Raw genomic sequence first — 14,658 nt, 5'->3', positions numbered from 1 at the left:
TGTTGTGAAGCAAATAAGCAGGTGCATGTTTACACTTAAGTCAACTGAGTGTTCCTTACAGTATTGAGAAAGCAGTGTCATACTAATTGGGAAGGCCTGACAGTTTTAGCTCTCAGCTTTTATTCAGACTGACTGCTTCATTTGTACTGTGTTAATTTCTAACACTGTAAGATCAATATGAATAGTCTGAAAAAAGGGCTTGCAGGGAAAAGAAGGGTGGTTATATTATGTGGTAATACTAGTCACAAGATCTGCTATGTGGGGTTAGATCAAAACTCTGTTTATCTCATTATCTTCTCCCTGACAGTGGTCTGTGGGAGACTGACATTAAAAAAATAATGGCACATATGAATTCTCCCCTAGAATGCCTCTCATTTTTCAGAAATAAGCTGTGGAAAATCTTTTACTCTAGGTGGGAACTCTGTATCATCATACTCAACAGGACAAACAGAGCTATGTCCTGTTAACTTATCTAACCCTTATGAACTGACTCAGGCTTTTGGCTTCCACAGTATTTTATGGCTGCAAGTTGCACTACTTAATTACATGCAAGTTGCACTACTTAATTACATGCAAAGTGGTCATCATATGTTCTTGTGAACCTGCTGTCTGATTGTTTCTTTGGATATCCCTTGATTCTACTGCTTTTGACAAAGAACATGTGTAGTTTTCCTGCAGATCTGCTGTCTCCATACCATTCACATGAGAATACACATTCATATTTATTTATTTATTTACCAGGTTGAAAACTCATAATTAATGTAATTTTTCCTTCAAGCAGATTCCCCCCCCGTTCATCTTATTCTGTATTCTTTTTGAGGTTGAGTAATGTGTATTAGATCAGGGTTTCTTGCTGTAAGAACACATCTGCAAAGGATGTCATAATGGTATTTTCTAGTTCCCAGTTACTTAAAAGAAAATAGTTCTAACATGGTGCAGAAAGTTGCAAAAACAGTGACTTGGGCCTCCACCAAAAAGCGATAAATTTACTTCAGATGACTAAGCGCCTCACATATTATTTTTTCACAAGCTTATCTTTGACAGTGCAGAGTGCTGCTGTGAGGCAGTGTAATCTCCTTCAAGTTTATGTTTTAGACTTTGCTGAGTGCAGTTCTGAGTTCATAGTCTGAGAGCACCACTGTACATCAGGGTACTTCTCCATGGCTACCAACTATCAACTAAACACACTTAGGCCAGAAGCTTCCTTTCTGCTTTTCCAAGTTAACTAATGTGTAATACAGCAAACTATAATTAAAGAAGGTGATGTTTTTCCTGATAAATGTCAGAAGGAAACAGAAGGGTTGTATTTCAAGAACCACTCTTTGACATATATTCAGACTTTTAGGCGCAGAAGGGCAGAAACGTATGTGCTTTTTTAAAGTCTCTTTTTAATACATTATCTTGATATTTCTTCCTTGGTGATGATTTTCTCAGTGGCTCAGAATGCAGCCTAGTAAGTGCAACCAATTGCATTTCTACTGGCCATTTTGTGTTGTCTGAGCGTTGCACCTTGGCTTGTCAACGTTCCGTAGTCAGATTCCAGATGTTTTTTCCTTGTCTCCTTCTTTTGAGTTTTGGTGATACAACACACTTTTGTACATACTTGTCACAGGATGCTGTGTTTTCACTGTGAGACTGCACTACCTATTCTGAACAACTCTCCTGAGTACAGAAAATAATTAGCTGTGCAATGTAGTGTCACAACAAAATTGTGGTTTACACCAGTTATGTTTATGGTGCAAATACACTGCATTTAAGTTTTGCTACTTCTAAGTGTTTCCCCACACACTGACATATTCTGTTATATCACTTCTTGTTTCCAGTCAAAGAAGTGAAATCTTCACAGGTAATAGCAATAAACCTCTGCCCCTCAGAATGAGGCAATGAGTTTTGTAGCCTAAAAGAGCCTACAAGTCATTGTCCAGACAAACACAAACGGATACTTGAAAGAGACAGCTCTGGATGGGTTATGAATGAATCACATACAGAAGCACAAAGACAGAAGAGGGTAGAAAGGACAGTTAGAACAGTGTGTTTTCCAGCTTTTGGAACCAAAGTACTAATTTCAAATTCATTTCTGCAAGCATCCTTGTGTTAGCTTTGAACAACCTCTAGCAATTAAGGTGACGCAGAAGGGAACAAAAGCATATGCTGAAATCTGCCGAAAGAGGAGGAAGAAATACCTTCATCAGTAGAAATACTGCTGGTCATGATAGTTGCTAACAACAGTTAAGGTTATCTCAGATGTGTTAATGTGAACTGCAGTGTATATCTGCCTTCTGCAGATGCTCTGAATAGTCTGTGTAAATTGTCGAGTGCAGTACACAAATACAGAATAAACGTAGTCTGTGTTTGCTATGGCTAAGCAGTCTGAGTTCCCTAAACCAAATCTGGAGTTCCAGTTCCATATGTGTGATGGATCACTCATGGAGCAGGCAAAGCCTTGCTGCATTGCTCTGCATCAGTAAATTTCCATTGAATTAATAAAGAATAGGCTATGTATGTCAATAGAGGCATGAACCAAGTATTTTCTTTCTATTTTCAGACTAAATAATCTGATTGTTTTAAAATAATTTCTCCTTGCTGCTCCTTGGATTCTCTAAGCCCCAGTGATTTACCTGTGGAAATGTAGACATTGCATCTGAGTAAGGGTTAGGTATGAGTGTGTCACACTGACAATAAGCAAAGGTATAAACACAACTGACACTCTGTGCTCTCTTTCATGGGACGCATGCAGCTCTCAGCATAGTCTTCCAGTTCTAAAAAGATGCTATGTTGGTTTTTTGCTAAAGAAAAGGTGAAAAAACTTTGAGGGAATGCAAACACTTAGTTATGGGGAAGGTGTGCGGCTTAGTTATCTCAGACCACGCTCTTTACAATTGCTCTTTAGAATGACATTTATAAGCCTAAAGTGAGAAAACTTATTTAAAGAACTGGTGACCTCCCCGCTTCTATTGCAACACACAATTTTTAAAGCAGAAATATAGTTCATAGAATATAAAGCAAAGTAATCAGTATGGGTATGGTTAGTTTTCTGGAGTAATAAATAACAAGACAGGGTTTATAACAAACTCTATTTGCTACGTAATTCCTTTTCCAATGTAGGCATACCGTTATCAGTAATATTCATACAGATGACTGATTGCAGGCATAAGGACTCCCAGACATGAATTTTCTAAGATTTTAGACAGTATTACACATCGACTGCATTTCCAGAAATATTTTGCTTATTCCTGCCAACGATGACAAAATGTGATTTATTTGAGAAAAACACAATATGCAGTAAACCCAATGACATTTAATCTTAGTTTTAGCATCTAATTATTATGCTGTGTCCAACACTGCAATGCCAGAAACATTTTTCTTTAATGATAAAAAATTGTCATTAAAAGCAACAAGTAAATAACAGTGCAGCTGTTTTCTGTCATAAACACATTTAGAAACTAAGCCTTGTACTGTTATTTTTGAAATTGCCACGCTCACAAAACACCTTAAGTTATTAATAACTTGAAAAAACACCTTATTGAAGTAAAGGGATCCTTGTAGTCTTAGGCTCCAGAGCTATAAATGCTAGCAAGGAAAAAAAAATTAAACAGCAACAAAAGTACATAAAAGGGAATAGATTAATTCTGATGCAGTCCCTATGAAGCTGTCATGTTAGAAAAAATATATATAAAGCATACACCCAAGGGATGCAAGGTTTTGTCTCAGAATATTTTTTTTTTTTTTTGGTAGGGTTTTTAACAGTTCTCCCCATGGGTAGAATTTACAGCACATGTACCTGTGGGGGTCTGATTAAGCACCCAGACGCCAGGCATTATTTCACCTAGCTCCTCTGCTATTTCAGACATCAGGGCCAGATTCAGACAGCCTTTTTCAAAACTCTACTAACTTTCAGAGCAGTAATGGAGCTTCTCTAACCTGGTGGGATGATGTGTGGTGGGGCATTAACATTTGTGAAGACCCACGATGCTCAGGGTGCCACAAAAAGGTGCTTGACTTTTTACGCAAGCACAAGTGACAGGCAGAGGGACCTTGAGGCAACTGCCAGTTGTTAAAGTGATGATTCTTTCACGTGTTACTGTGCAAAACAGTGAAAACTGAACATCAAATTAATAAAAAAAAAGGCACCACACACACTGTATCACTAAGAAAGCCAGTAACTTTACTGATTTGTCTGCAAAATACAAATTATACCTTATTTCCAGCAGGAGAATCTTTTGAAATTTTCCCATTTTTGTTCACTACAGACAGCTGAATTAAGTCCCTTGAGATACACAGATGTGGTTTAACTTAGTTATAACATTTTGTCATCTAGTGGCGACAAAGTCCAGCTTATGCCGCTGTGAGCCTCTACTTTTATATTTGTTGCAAATGCTTGTATGCTCCCATTTACAAGCTATTTTGTTATCACCATTGTTTTATGGAAGCAAATCCCCATGAAAGAGAAGAAAAAAAGAAAAAAAGGATACAACAAACCATCTGAAGCAATCCAAGTGTAATGCCTGTGGTAACCCAGGTCTGATATTAGTTACTCCACGAAAGACTGACACTGCATATTTTTTTTTCCGCTTTTTAAATTTTAAATGAGTTTCTTAACTGACCTTTATTTTGAATCAAACTGAGGTAAGGATCAGTCTGAGGTATGAGAAGGGAAGATAGAAATGCAACACCTGATTATGAAAATAATTAAATGGATACTTTTGATGCAGAAGGTCTGTGGCTCAAAGCTTGGATTGCTCCACATCTTTGGTTAAAATATATTAACAAAAGCCTTTTATTACATCTACAGTCTGAAGCATTCTAACAGACACCAATGTTCCATCAGTCCTTCAAGAGACCTGTAGTGGCAGGAAATTAATGCCATATAACTGACGACATCACAGCAGATGGCACAAACAGGAACAGATGAAGTATGCCATGTTTAGGCAACAGCCTTTATTGAGGTTTCAAGTGGCTTTTAAAAAATTACAAAGCATTTACCTTCAAGGCGAAGGAAGAAGGAAAACAAAACAGCTGTTAGGACTATAGATAAAAGAGGGTATATAGGATAACACATACAATACAAAAGGGTTGACATCCTTGAAAACAGTCTATAGGTTCTTTTATTCTCACACTAGCTTTACCTGAAAAAGATCTGAGGACAACAGATATTTTTATATTATTCATTAAAAACTGCTAAATTCCTCTTCTGGGAAAAATATAAGCCATTTTGTTATAAAACACAACTTTTGAAAAACACTGAAATGACAAAAGCTTTACTGCGAATGGCTCAATGCATACAATATACAGGTTGTGCAGATAGGGTATATCATATAATTGTCACCAGCAATTAAACACTAACTGACAACACCTTTTAATAGAGATTAGTTTAGCTATAACAATACTTGCAGATGTCTAGAATGCCACTTCAGGTGTTTGAACTTACAATTAAGAATGTTGCCTAAAACATTATATAGCATGGGTTAAGGTAAAGTAAATGTTAATACTCTTTCAGGGCTCTGCCCCAAACTCCTTAAATACAAAGGAATCACACAATAAACCCAAATTAGCTTCGCAAATACAATAAATGGTAAGGTACAGATAAAGGAACAAGAAAGGTAGACAGTTATAGTTTACAGAAAGTGACTTCACAATCAAAGTTGTGCTTCTTATCATTAGATCAGTTTGCAAATATGCATTATCCCCCAAAATTTTGCCAGTATAAGTTAGTTGCCCTCCAAAGCAGGAACAAGAGGGATGACTGGCATTTATTTTCACGTGATTGTTTACTTGTGTTTGTACAAAAATCATTGTCAGAGTTAATATAAATTGCCCAGGCAATACTTTTCAGGCTACTTTCTGCTTAGTTACTTGCAGTAATAGATTAAACTGCATCTTCGTTAAATATGGTATCTTTCCTTTTTTCATGTGTTGCTGAGGCAAATCGCAAGGTAAACTATTAATATGGCTATTCTTCATATATCAATAGACCAAATCCCCTTCCCCACTGACAAGTTTTTACTACAATACTGATAAAGTTGTTTTTTTGTTCTTGAAATTACAAGGTACATTTGTGATATATTTGCATATTTTTGACACACCAAAGTTTAAAATTCTCAGAAGGGAATATGAGCATAAGTTTATCAGAAGGTGAATAGAGTGGTTTCAAAAACAGTTTTTTTGTGTTTTAAAATTAATTGTGGGCCCCATTTTACCTTTTTTTTTTGTTGTTTTGCTTTTGTTACTTTTTGAGATCTTTTCTTTTTTGGTGTTTTTCTTTTTTTTTCCAAACATGCGTATCTTTATGTTTACCCTGCGGATTGCTACACAAGCTAAGATGGATGCAGTAGTAGCACAGCATTCTGCTTGAAGAGTTTCCAGATCATGCACTAGCCCCTGCATGGCTGAGAGTGCCTGTAAGGCAGGCATTTATAAAGTCATGATAAGTGAAAAGCGTATGTCCTGACGCAAACTGTAGTCTGTTCATCATTCTCTACTGCAGAGAGGTACACTCTTATAGAGCAGTGCACAGCAACTGCATATATAGGTGGGAAACAGAATGTGAACTTCCCTTAACAAAGTATTTGGTGTTTATATTTAGCTGTCGCAGCTATATTCTTCACCATAGTGTCAATGCAGATATGTGACAGTTGGAAGGACTCTTGGAAAAAGGAGAAATATTAACAGTTTACTATGGCACTAACATTTGCTTAAAAACCTTTTCCCTCCAACAGCAAGATTAGACTGAAACATTTGAAAATACCATTTTCTTCTGATAAACAAGAGGGACAAAGAGGGACTTAACAGAAATGATACACTCCCTCTGGTCAAGCTGTTTTAGTCAAAGAAACCACGAGGCAGGAGAAGTTGTGGATGCTATATGCTCAAGTAAAGCTTGCTTGGTTGCAGATAAACAGGGAGCATTGCTCAACAATGTGCTCACTGTGAGAAGATGTGACCACAAAGGTCCATGAGAACCAGAAACCTGACGGCCCATGTTGGCTGTGAGATCAATCGACGTTTGAATGGTCCTTTAATTCATGATCTCTCTAAGAGTTTTAAATCTGTGAGAGAGGGGAGTAATCCTTACAGTAGCCACGTTCATGGCAACCGCTCCCTTTAACTCTCTACTGCTTCTGCCAAATATTCACCTGCACTCACGCAACTGACAGCCGTTAGAGCTGTACACACAATTCTGACAGGCAGAATACCAGCTTTATTAATGAGAAATGGCCAAGTTATGCCACTTTGTCATTTAACCCATGGAAAACTACAAGATACGCAGGACGTTAAGTAATAGAAGGGCCCTTGTTACAATGCACAAAACAGCATGAAAGAACTAATCAGTATATACAATGGACTGCAGTTCACCCAACTGATTGTAAAATGCTGTGTTAAAATGACTTAAGTTGTTACACCATGGGTAAATTCTAATTTTTTTACAGATCAGTCTTTCAACAGCTGACTTTGATCTGTAAAATGTATACCCAGCCAAAGAAAACTGAAAGAAAATAGTTAAATGTGCAACTGCACAAATATAATTCCCCACTATTAAGATAACAAAAACTTTTGCTATTACCATAATTATTATATATATTAGAAAGCTATACACAAGCATGTTAATTTCACAGATTTTTTTTTAAAAGATTCTTAATATTTTATATAATTAGAAATACACATTTCAAAAACAAAACTTCTGCAAAGAGAAAACAGTTATCTTGGTTAGCAAAGCATGGAGTTCTTGATGGCTTAGGGTAGTGCTTTCTATACAAAAAGTCCTTTTCGTTTGTTTCTTCAGGACTATTTAAAAGATCAGCGAAGCTATCACAGGAAAAAGAACACATTTTGGCTTGAGGAAACTACAAAAGCCACAAATGCTTTGCAAACTCTGTCTTACTTTTTAATATGAAAATAAGCAAAATGTAATGTACATATTTTTAATTTTTGTTTAATAAGTGATGCAGACCCAGATTTTTTAAAATTAAATATGTTAACCCTCAAACTCAACATTTTTACAAGTATGGTCCTCTTTAAATGTTTGATCCTTTCTAAGTGCCATACTCTAACCATATGCCTGCATGTTTGTGAACATTTTTGGTATGTCAGGTGACCCACTCTTTTTCTAGCATCAGTTCATGGCCACCCAACTGCTGGGTCTGTCAAAACACCTGTACACTTTTCTATATGTCTCATAACAGCTGCTTTCTCTCTCAGTAAAGATCTGCCATTTCTGGCAAATGTTTTCCTTTTGTCTATTTACATGTAAATAACGTTGAACCTGCAACATGACACTATCTATTGTAACATACATTTTGCAAGGGAGCACAACAGTGAAAAGAAGTTAGCCTTAAATCTATTTTGTACAAGTGTTCTGTTGTACAACTCAAGTGCTAAGCTTATCTCAGCATTTCTGTTTATCCTTATACTGTATCACTGAGGCAATTGAAAAGTACTTTTACAAAACAGAGTACCTGACTTTTTTTTTTTTTTTTTTTTTTCCACACACGGCACATATAATGCATATCAACCCCCCCTCCCCCATTAAGGTATAGCACACACACACTGCAAGGAAAAGAAAAAACAACCTAATAGGTAATAATGTTATCATGTCGCCCATCCTTCAGAGAGCCGCATGCGCTTGACAGAGGGGCTTTCCCTTTCGTCCGGCGAAGGTCTGGTGAGTCCAATGGGGGAGTGGAATTCATTCCGGTGATCTTCTCGGTCACTTCCATCATAGGAACTGCTACAGCTGCTCAAACTGTCAACAGGAGATCTCCCAGCCTCATGGCGCGTGTGCTGTGGGTATCTCGAGGGTGTGGTGGTACGGTCTCTAGGAGGAGAAACAGGTTCTGACTTGATGTTGAGGCTTTGAGTAGAAGGCAGGGAGAGATTTGTACTCTGAGATAAATGAGTGCTAGTGCAAGCTCTGTAGGAGGAAAGGAAACCCAGTTACAGACGGAGGAGGCATGGAGCCCCCAGATATGCACAAACACTCACACAAAACACCAGTGTAAAGGCTCGCAAGGGGTCAGCACCTGCAGAAAGCATGGGGACTGTGTTCTGGGCAGAATTCACCAATTCAAAGCAACGAAAAGCATCACAACAGATGTGGACATGCCCCTGGTTTGAAAGGAGATCTCAGTTTAAGTCTCTCCTTTTTTTTGCCTCAAGTGTCACAAATTGGAAGGCGAGCCTTTGCACTGTTGCAACCACCTTTAAAACTAATGCTTGTGTGTGTGTATGCACCGGCTGAGACAGGGGAGGCATGGACTTTCTGCTGGGATTAATCCAATTAGTTTGAGTGCGCTCAACTATTTTTATTGCTGATTATTTTGACACATGACTTCAGATGCAAAGCAGAAATGAAAGTTTGGGCCAGGTACAATTTATACCATTCAGAATAGAGTTGGAATTACTGGTCCTAGTAATTTCTGGTCTTAGACATTAATAAAATACCACAGGGAGGCAAGGATTTAGATATGATTTTATGGTTCAAATCCATGAATTCATAACTCAATCCAGAATGCTTTTCAATAAACAATCAAAGAGAAGCTGAAGAGTACTGGAAGATGTCAGAGGATTATGCTATTTGCCTGTAGGTGAGCCCAGCTCAGAGGATGCTCCTAGCATCAAGAGAAACTGCTAAGCTAAAACTTCTTCAAAGTCAAGCTGTATAACTATTCTAAGTTAATTTTCTTTCTACGCTTTTTTGTGGGCAGAGGGAAGCTGAAACAGGCAGGGAGGAGAGTGAATACTGAGAATGCGTTTTATCTCTGTGGGAGAAATGAGATTACTGCATCTGCAGGATGTTTGGTGCAAAAGCACCACCTCCTGGTAAAACCTGACTTTTCGCTATTAAAACAGAATTCTCAACATGTGATTGACATTATGTTCCACTTCAGGGACCATTTGCTAGGCTGAAGTTAGTGCCTAACCCTTGAGACACAGTTTCAAGGTTTCTACTGAGTATCTATACAGGGGGAGACTGAAGGCAGCAGGGGCAATAGGCTACTTGGCCTCGTAAGGTTTTAAATGCTAGACAATATGCAAGCATTTTACTGCAAGTAGAAGAAATATTAGGATTTGGAAATATTTTTTAAGCATTTAGAAGACACAAGTAAGTTTACATGTTTTAATTTACTGAAATATCTCACTTTTCCTGATCTCTCATCAATTGGGAATTGAGCTTTACTTAAACAACATTTACTATAACCTTGATGAAAGACAAAATGCTGTTTTCTTCTGACAGATCTAAAATGGAACTATATGGCTTCTATATTGAATGATATCAGCTGCTTTTACCAGGAATTATTGAGTCTCTAATAATGGATAGATCTTGTTATAAAACAGAAAAACCAGGATGTTCTACCTCAAATTGCTTTTATCTACCCTTCACTCCTATACAGGTGAATGTGCCAAATTTGCAGTCACCCCTTTCATAAACCACAGAGTTTGTGAGTACTAGCCATTACAGCAGCAAATGTAGGCATTTTTTTTTCCCCAAAAGGTCATTTTCTTTGCATTTGTTAAATTAACACATTTAAGAAACTGTAAAGCTAAGATTGTGTCATTCCAACTCAGTGAAATACTGTACTCTTTTCTGAAATATTGTTGAAAAGAATCCAACAAGAATAAAAATTACATTCCTAGGGTTTTGTTTGTTTGGTTGGTTTTTTTTTTTTTTGCTTTTCATTTCCAGTGACTTTATTTTTCAGGAGCTTAGGAAATGCTAAAACAGGCTACCAGTTTAGTATATATGATTACATATGTTTTTTGATGCCAAGCTGATAAGTAAACTTGAAAGTCCCATAATAAAGGATGCTGGAGCCTGGGGGTTTGATTTAGAAGCATTTGATAAGAGCAGATGACATGTCACTTTGAAAAGCTGGGGACAGCTGAAAAACCCGTGCAAGCAAAAAACTACCATATTCAGCCAAATTTGTTCACACTGAACATACTTGCATTCTATTGTGTGACAGCTCCCAAAGGACCCAATCTAAAGGGATAAACTGCATTTCTAATTAAACAGAGCTAGTATTGCTATACTGCTATGTTGCTTTTTAAATAGCTTTTAAAAACATTTGAAAATGTGTATCTGCACTTTTCTTTAGATTCCTGTGACTTAGCAGGCTTATGTAAATACTTGGCATACTAACATGTGGCAGTTTAAAAAATGCTACAGGTTGATCTGCATTTTGAATAGTTTTTTTTGTAAACTGAGAAAGATTAAGAAGTTATTTTGGCATATCAGGAGTAAATTTTTTAGGTTTAAATCAATATGGATAAATTAAAGCAATTATTTTGAGTCAGCATTCAACTCAAAAGAAATAAATACAGTCTTTTTCTGCTATTGTGAATTTTAATACATGTTTTCTGGTGATGACAATTTACATGATTTCATTAAAATTTTCTGAAATATTTTTATGATAATTTCATGTTAGCTAAAATGGTCAATTACAAGGAAAACCTACTATAACACATAGATGTAAATAGTGAAATAGCACATAGGTGCAGTCTTCAGACCTGTATCCTAAACAGCTCTAGAATAGAAGCTGTATTATAAAACCCAAGAATTCTCTCTGCTACAAAATGATTTCTTTTCATCTATGTGTATTTGTGGCTGAGGAAACTGCTGTTTCTATCTACAGAAACGGACACCTTCCACTCGACCAGGTTGTTCAAAGCTCCATCCAACCTGGCCTTGAATGCTGGCTCCTATTTGGGTGCAACACTGAATAACTACACAGGTCTGCTGTGTAAGAGGTAGGAAGCAAGTCAGGGTGAAATGAGCTTGTAGGTGGGTTTGGTCCTTGTGATGCCAGTGAGATCAGTTCTCTGAGCATCTCCATCTGTTCAACTCCCAAGCTGGTATGGAAGCTCAGCATGCACAGAGAGATGTGCAGGTCTGAGTAGGTGATGAATGAGGACGTGAAATGCACCAGTTAGGTTTTCACTGAGGGAGGAAGCAGTCCATTGAAGGAAGAAAGAGCCTCACACCTTTTCTTTTGTGGCCATACTTGCTTCTCTGAATTAGTTTGCTTCCTCATTTCATGTAAGTTTTTCCCATAAATGTATTTAAGGAACCATTCAAAATTCATGGCAAAATTTAGTTATGTAACTTTAGCTATGTGTTAGTTGGTAACTAGGAGAATAGAAGATATTTTTGACTTGCTAGCAATGCAACTTCCCTCCCCTCTGTTTTTCTTTTAGGTAAGTAGGTTTTTTTCACATGCTTTGATCAATGAAAAAACAGAAAAAGAATTTCTGTGTCAGGATATTCTGACTATCTTTCACATGTTCAGTTCTACACTTTAAAAAGAAAATTCTAGAAGAAGAATAATATTAACCTAAATCACTGGAATATCTCACTTACAATGGTGGCAGGAGAAAAAAAGGCTCAATCCTAAATATACAAGGGTTTTATTCAAAGCAGGAACTGATATAAATTCACAAAATATGATGTCTAAAATTTTCAGTAAAAATGGTTCAGTAGAGAATATTTGCCGATATCTAGCTATTCTTATTACCCAACCAAAATTAACAGTTGCCAAGTAATAAGCTTGCTATGTAAGAGTCACAGAACAAGTCAACAGGATGCTTGAATTTGGACAATCTCTTATTCTGGTGGGTAGAAGTACGGAGAAACTTCTACAGATAAACTACCTATATATATACGATTATCTATACTGAAGATTTTTCAGATGAAATGCTGTTTCTGTGTTTGCACTTATATTTCAGGAAAGCCAAAATTTCACCTGTGGGTGATACTTAAGGAAGAAAAGATTATCTCTTCAACTGGGAAATACAGATGTAAGAAAATATTCTCCATATAATGGCCTTAAGCCTACAAAAATTAGGTCATTTATTTCAAATCTTAGCATGGACTTCCCTCTTGGTTAGCAGCAATTAAATTCAGGCAGATTCTTTGGTCGATGCTAAATAAGCAGTAACCTTCTCTATAAGAGACATTGAACCAATATTCAGCCAAAATCCCAAAAGTTTGGGAGGGACTGATTTTTGTGTATTTTTTTCCAGGTGTAGACCTAGTTAAAAGACTGTGAAACTACTATCTCACTTTTTAACCTAAAAAGCTGAGACTTGTTTTGATTTCCCTGTCATATCAAAACAGGCTCTACATTATTCTCATGCTCACAGGGCTCATCGAAAGCCCAAAGGCTGCTCAGGCAGAGAAAATGAGCTACTTCCATGTCCTCAGGTATTTGTCCTCAGGCCTACTGACACCCATTACAGTTGTTAATTGTAGAACCAACATGAAGACTTAAGAATTAGGTTGTAGACATCTTCAATTATCTCAAAGATGGTTCTGACAATGCTGCTGAAATTGTTGGGGACTTATCTGGAGAAAGCTACTATATCTAACTGCATCCTATTCTAAACCATGTTCTGTACTGCACTGGGGAAGAAGGGCTGGTTTTCACTTTTAGGTTTTGGTTAAAAACAAAACCTTCTGAGGACTTCGGTCCTGTTTTCTCACGGGTCTTCACAGTCTATTGTTACCAAAAAAGATCTTTCAGTTACCAAATCTTTCCAGTATATGACCTCACTCCGCACAGGGATTTGGGTTGTCAAAACCGTTGTAGATGTATTTTCTCAAACACCTGGGGATGACTACAATTTTGTGTGATTTAATCTTCCTGAAAATTCTAGCTCAGGTTGACATGGACTGAATAAATTCTGTATAGTTTCAAGCTTTTCAGATCGTACAAGAGTTAGTAGAGGTACTTCTGCATGTAGAACTCAGTGACTAAAATAAAATAAAAAAAAGCTTATGATTTTCTGCAGAGATAGAACACTTCTGACATAACTGTCAATGAAGCAGCTTTCATAGCTGAATTCATTTACAAATAACTGAAATAATAATAATAATAATTAATAAGTAGCAACTCAGAATGTATTCCACCAGCCACAGCTATTACACTTTGACATTCTGCGATATTAATTAGAAACAGATGACGATGTGTGACATATCTGAAAAGGCATGTAGTTAGTTTAGGTTTTAATTTATACTTTTTTGGTTAACCAAATAGCCTTTTTACATTCTTTGGTACACCACTGAAAACAACCAGCTTATTGTAAGGACATACACTGATATCTAACATGTGAGTTTTCAATTTATTTGAGGCTTTTTGTCTTTAGTTGTAAAGTTAGCCTGAATTTTGCTCCAGAAACTGTGCAAACTCAAGAAGAAAAATAAAAGAAGCATAAGAGAAGGGTTTTTAGAGTATTTTTTTTTCTAGCACAGCAACTGTCAGTTGTATATTTTTATGTAGTTAGTATCTATATATGATTATTTATATAGAAATGAGGTTTAAAACATGTTTTTTTCTGAAATACTTTTATAGCTGTCCTTAAAAACCCAGACCATCTGTACATGGTAAAGAAATTACAGTAAGCTACAAAAAGTGGTCAGATAGATAAATTAGAAGGAGAGTTTTGAAGCTTAAACTACATTTATACTATTAAATAGTTTCACATTATGGTAACCATCTTGCAAAAAAAAAATAGTGCATATGTGCAACACTTTTGGAGGGAAAAAAAATGTTTACTTTCCAAATGCATGTGAATTAAAGTTCTCCTCATAAATACACTCCAGCTGTTTTCAGCTTCAATTTTTACAACGAAAACTTTTGCAATTCAAACATGGCTGGCGCTACC

At 36.7% G+C, this 14,658-nt stretch overlaps 1 protein-coding gene across 13 annotated transcripts in view; it reads right to left on the bottom strand.

Annotated features, from left to right (window-relative positions):
* Window positions 1-4,144: 4,144 nt before the first annotated feature.
* MEF2C (myocyte enhancer factor 2C) overlaps window positions 4,145-14,658 on the bottom strand; it is a 123,087-nt gene continuing 112,573 nt past the window's right edge. For 9 of the 13 annotated variants that reach the window (XM_061468818.1, XM_061468805.1, XM_061468810.1 and 6 more), the window contains one exon: window positions 4,145-8,908. In XM_061468818.1, the coding sequence (XP_061324802.1) occupies window positions 8,587-8,908 (322 nt within the window). In that variant the 3' untranslated portion in view covers window positions 4,145-8,586. The remainder of the gene's footprint in view (window positions 8,909-14,658) is intronic. The other 4 variants (XM_061468817.1, XM_061468816.1, XM_061468813.1 and 1 more) reach the window with 1 other exon arrangement.

This window comes from Pezoporus flaviventris, unplaced genomic scaffold (assembly GCF_033815535.1).
Source record: "Pezoporus flaviventris isolate CSIRO_AGI_PZ_B2104156 unplaced genomic scaffold, CSIRO_AGI_Pfla_v1 ptg000052l, whole genome shotgun sequence".
Taxonomy (NCBI): Eukaryota; Metazoa; Chordata; class Aves; order Psittaciformes; family Psittacidae; genus Pezoporus; species Pezoporus flaviventris.
Note: the sequence above shows the minus strand (reverse complement) of the source record. Positions and strands in the feature narration are given on the sequence as shown.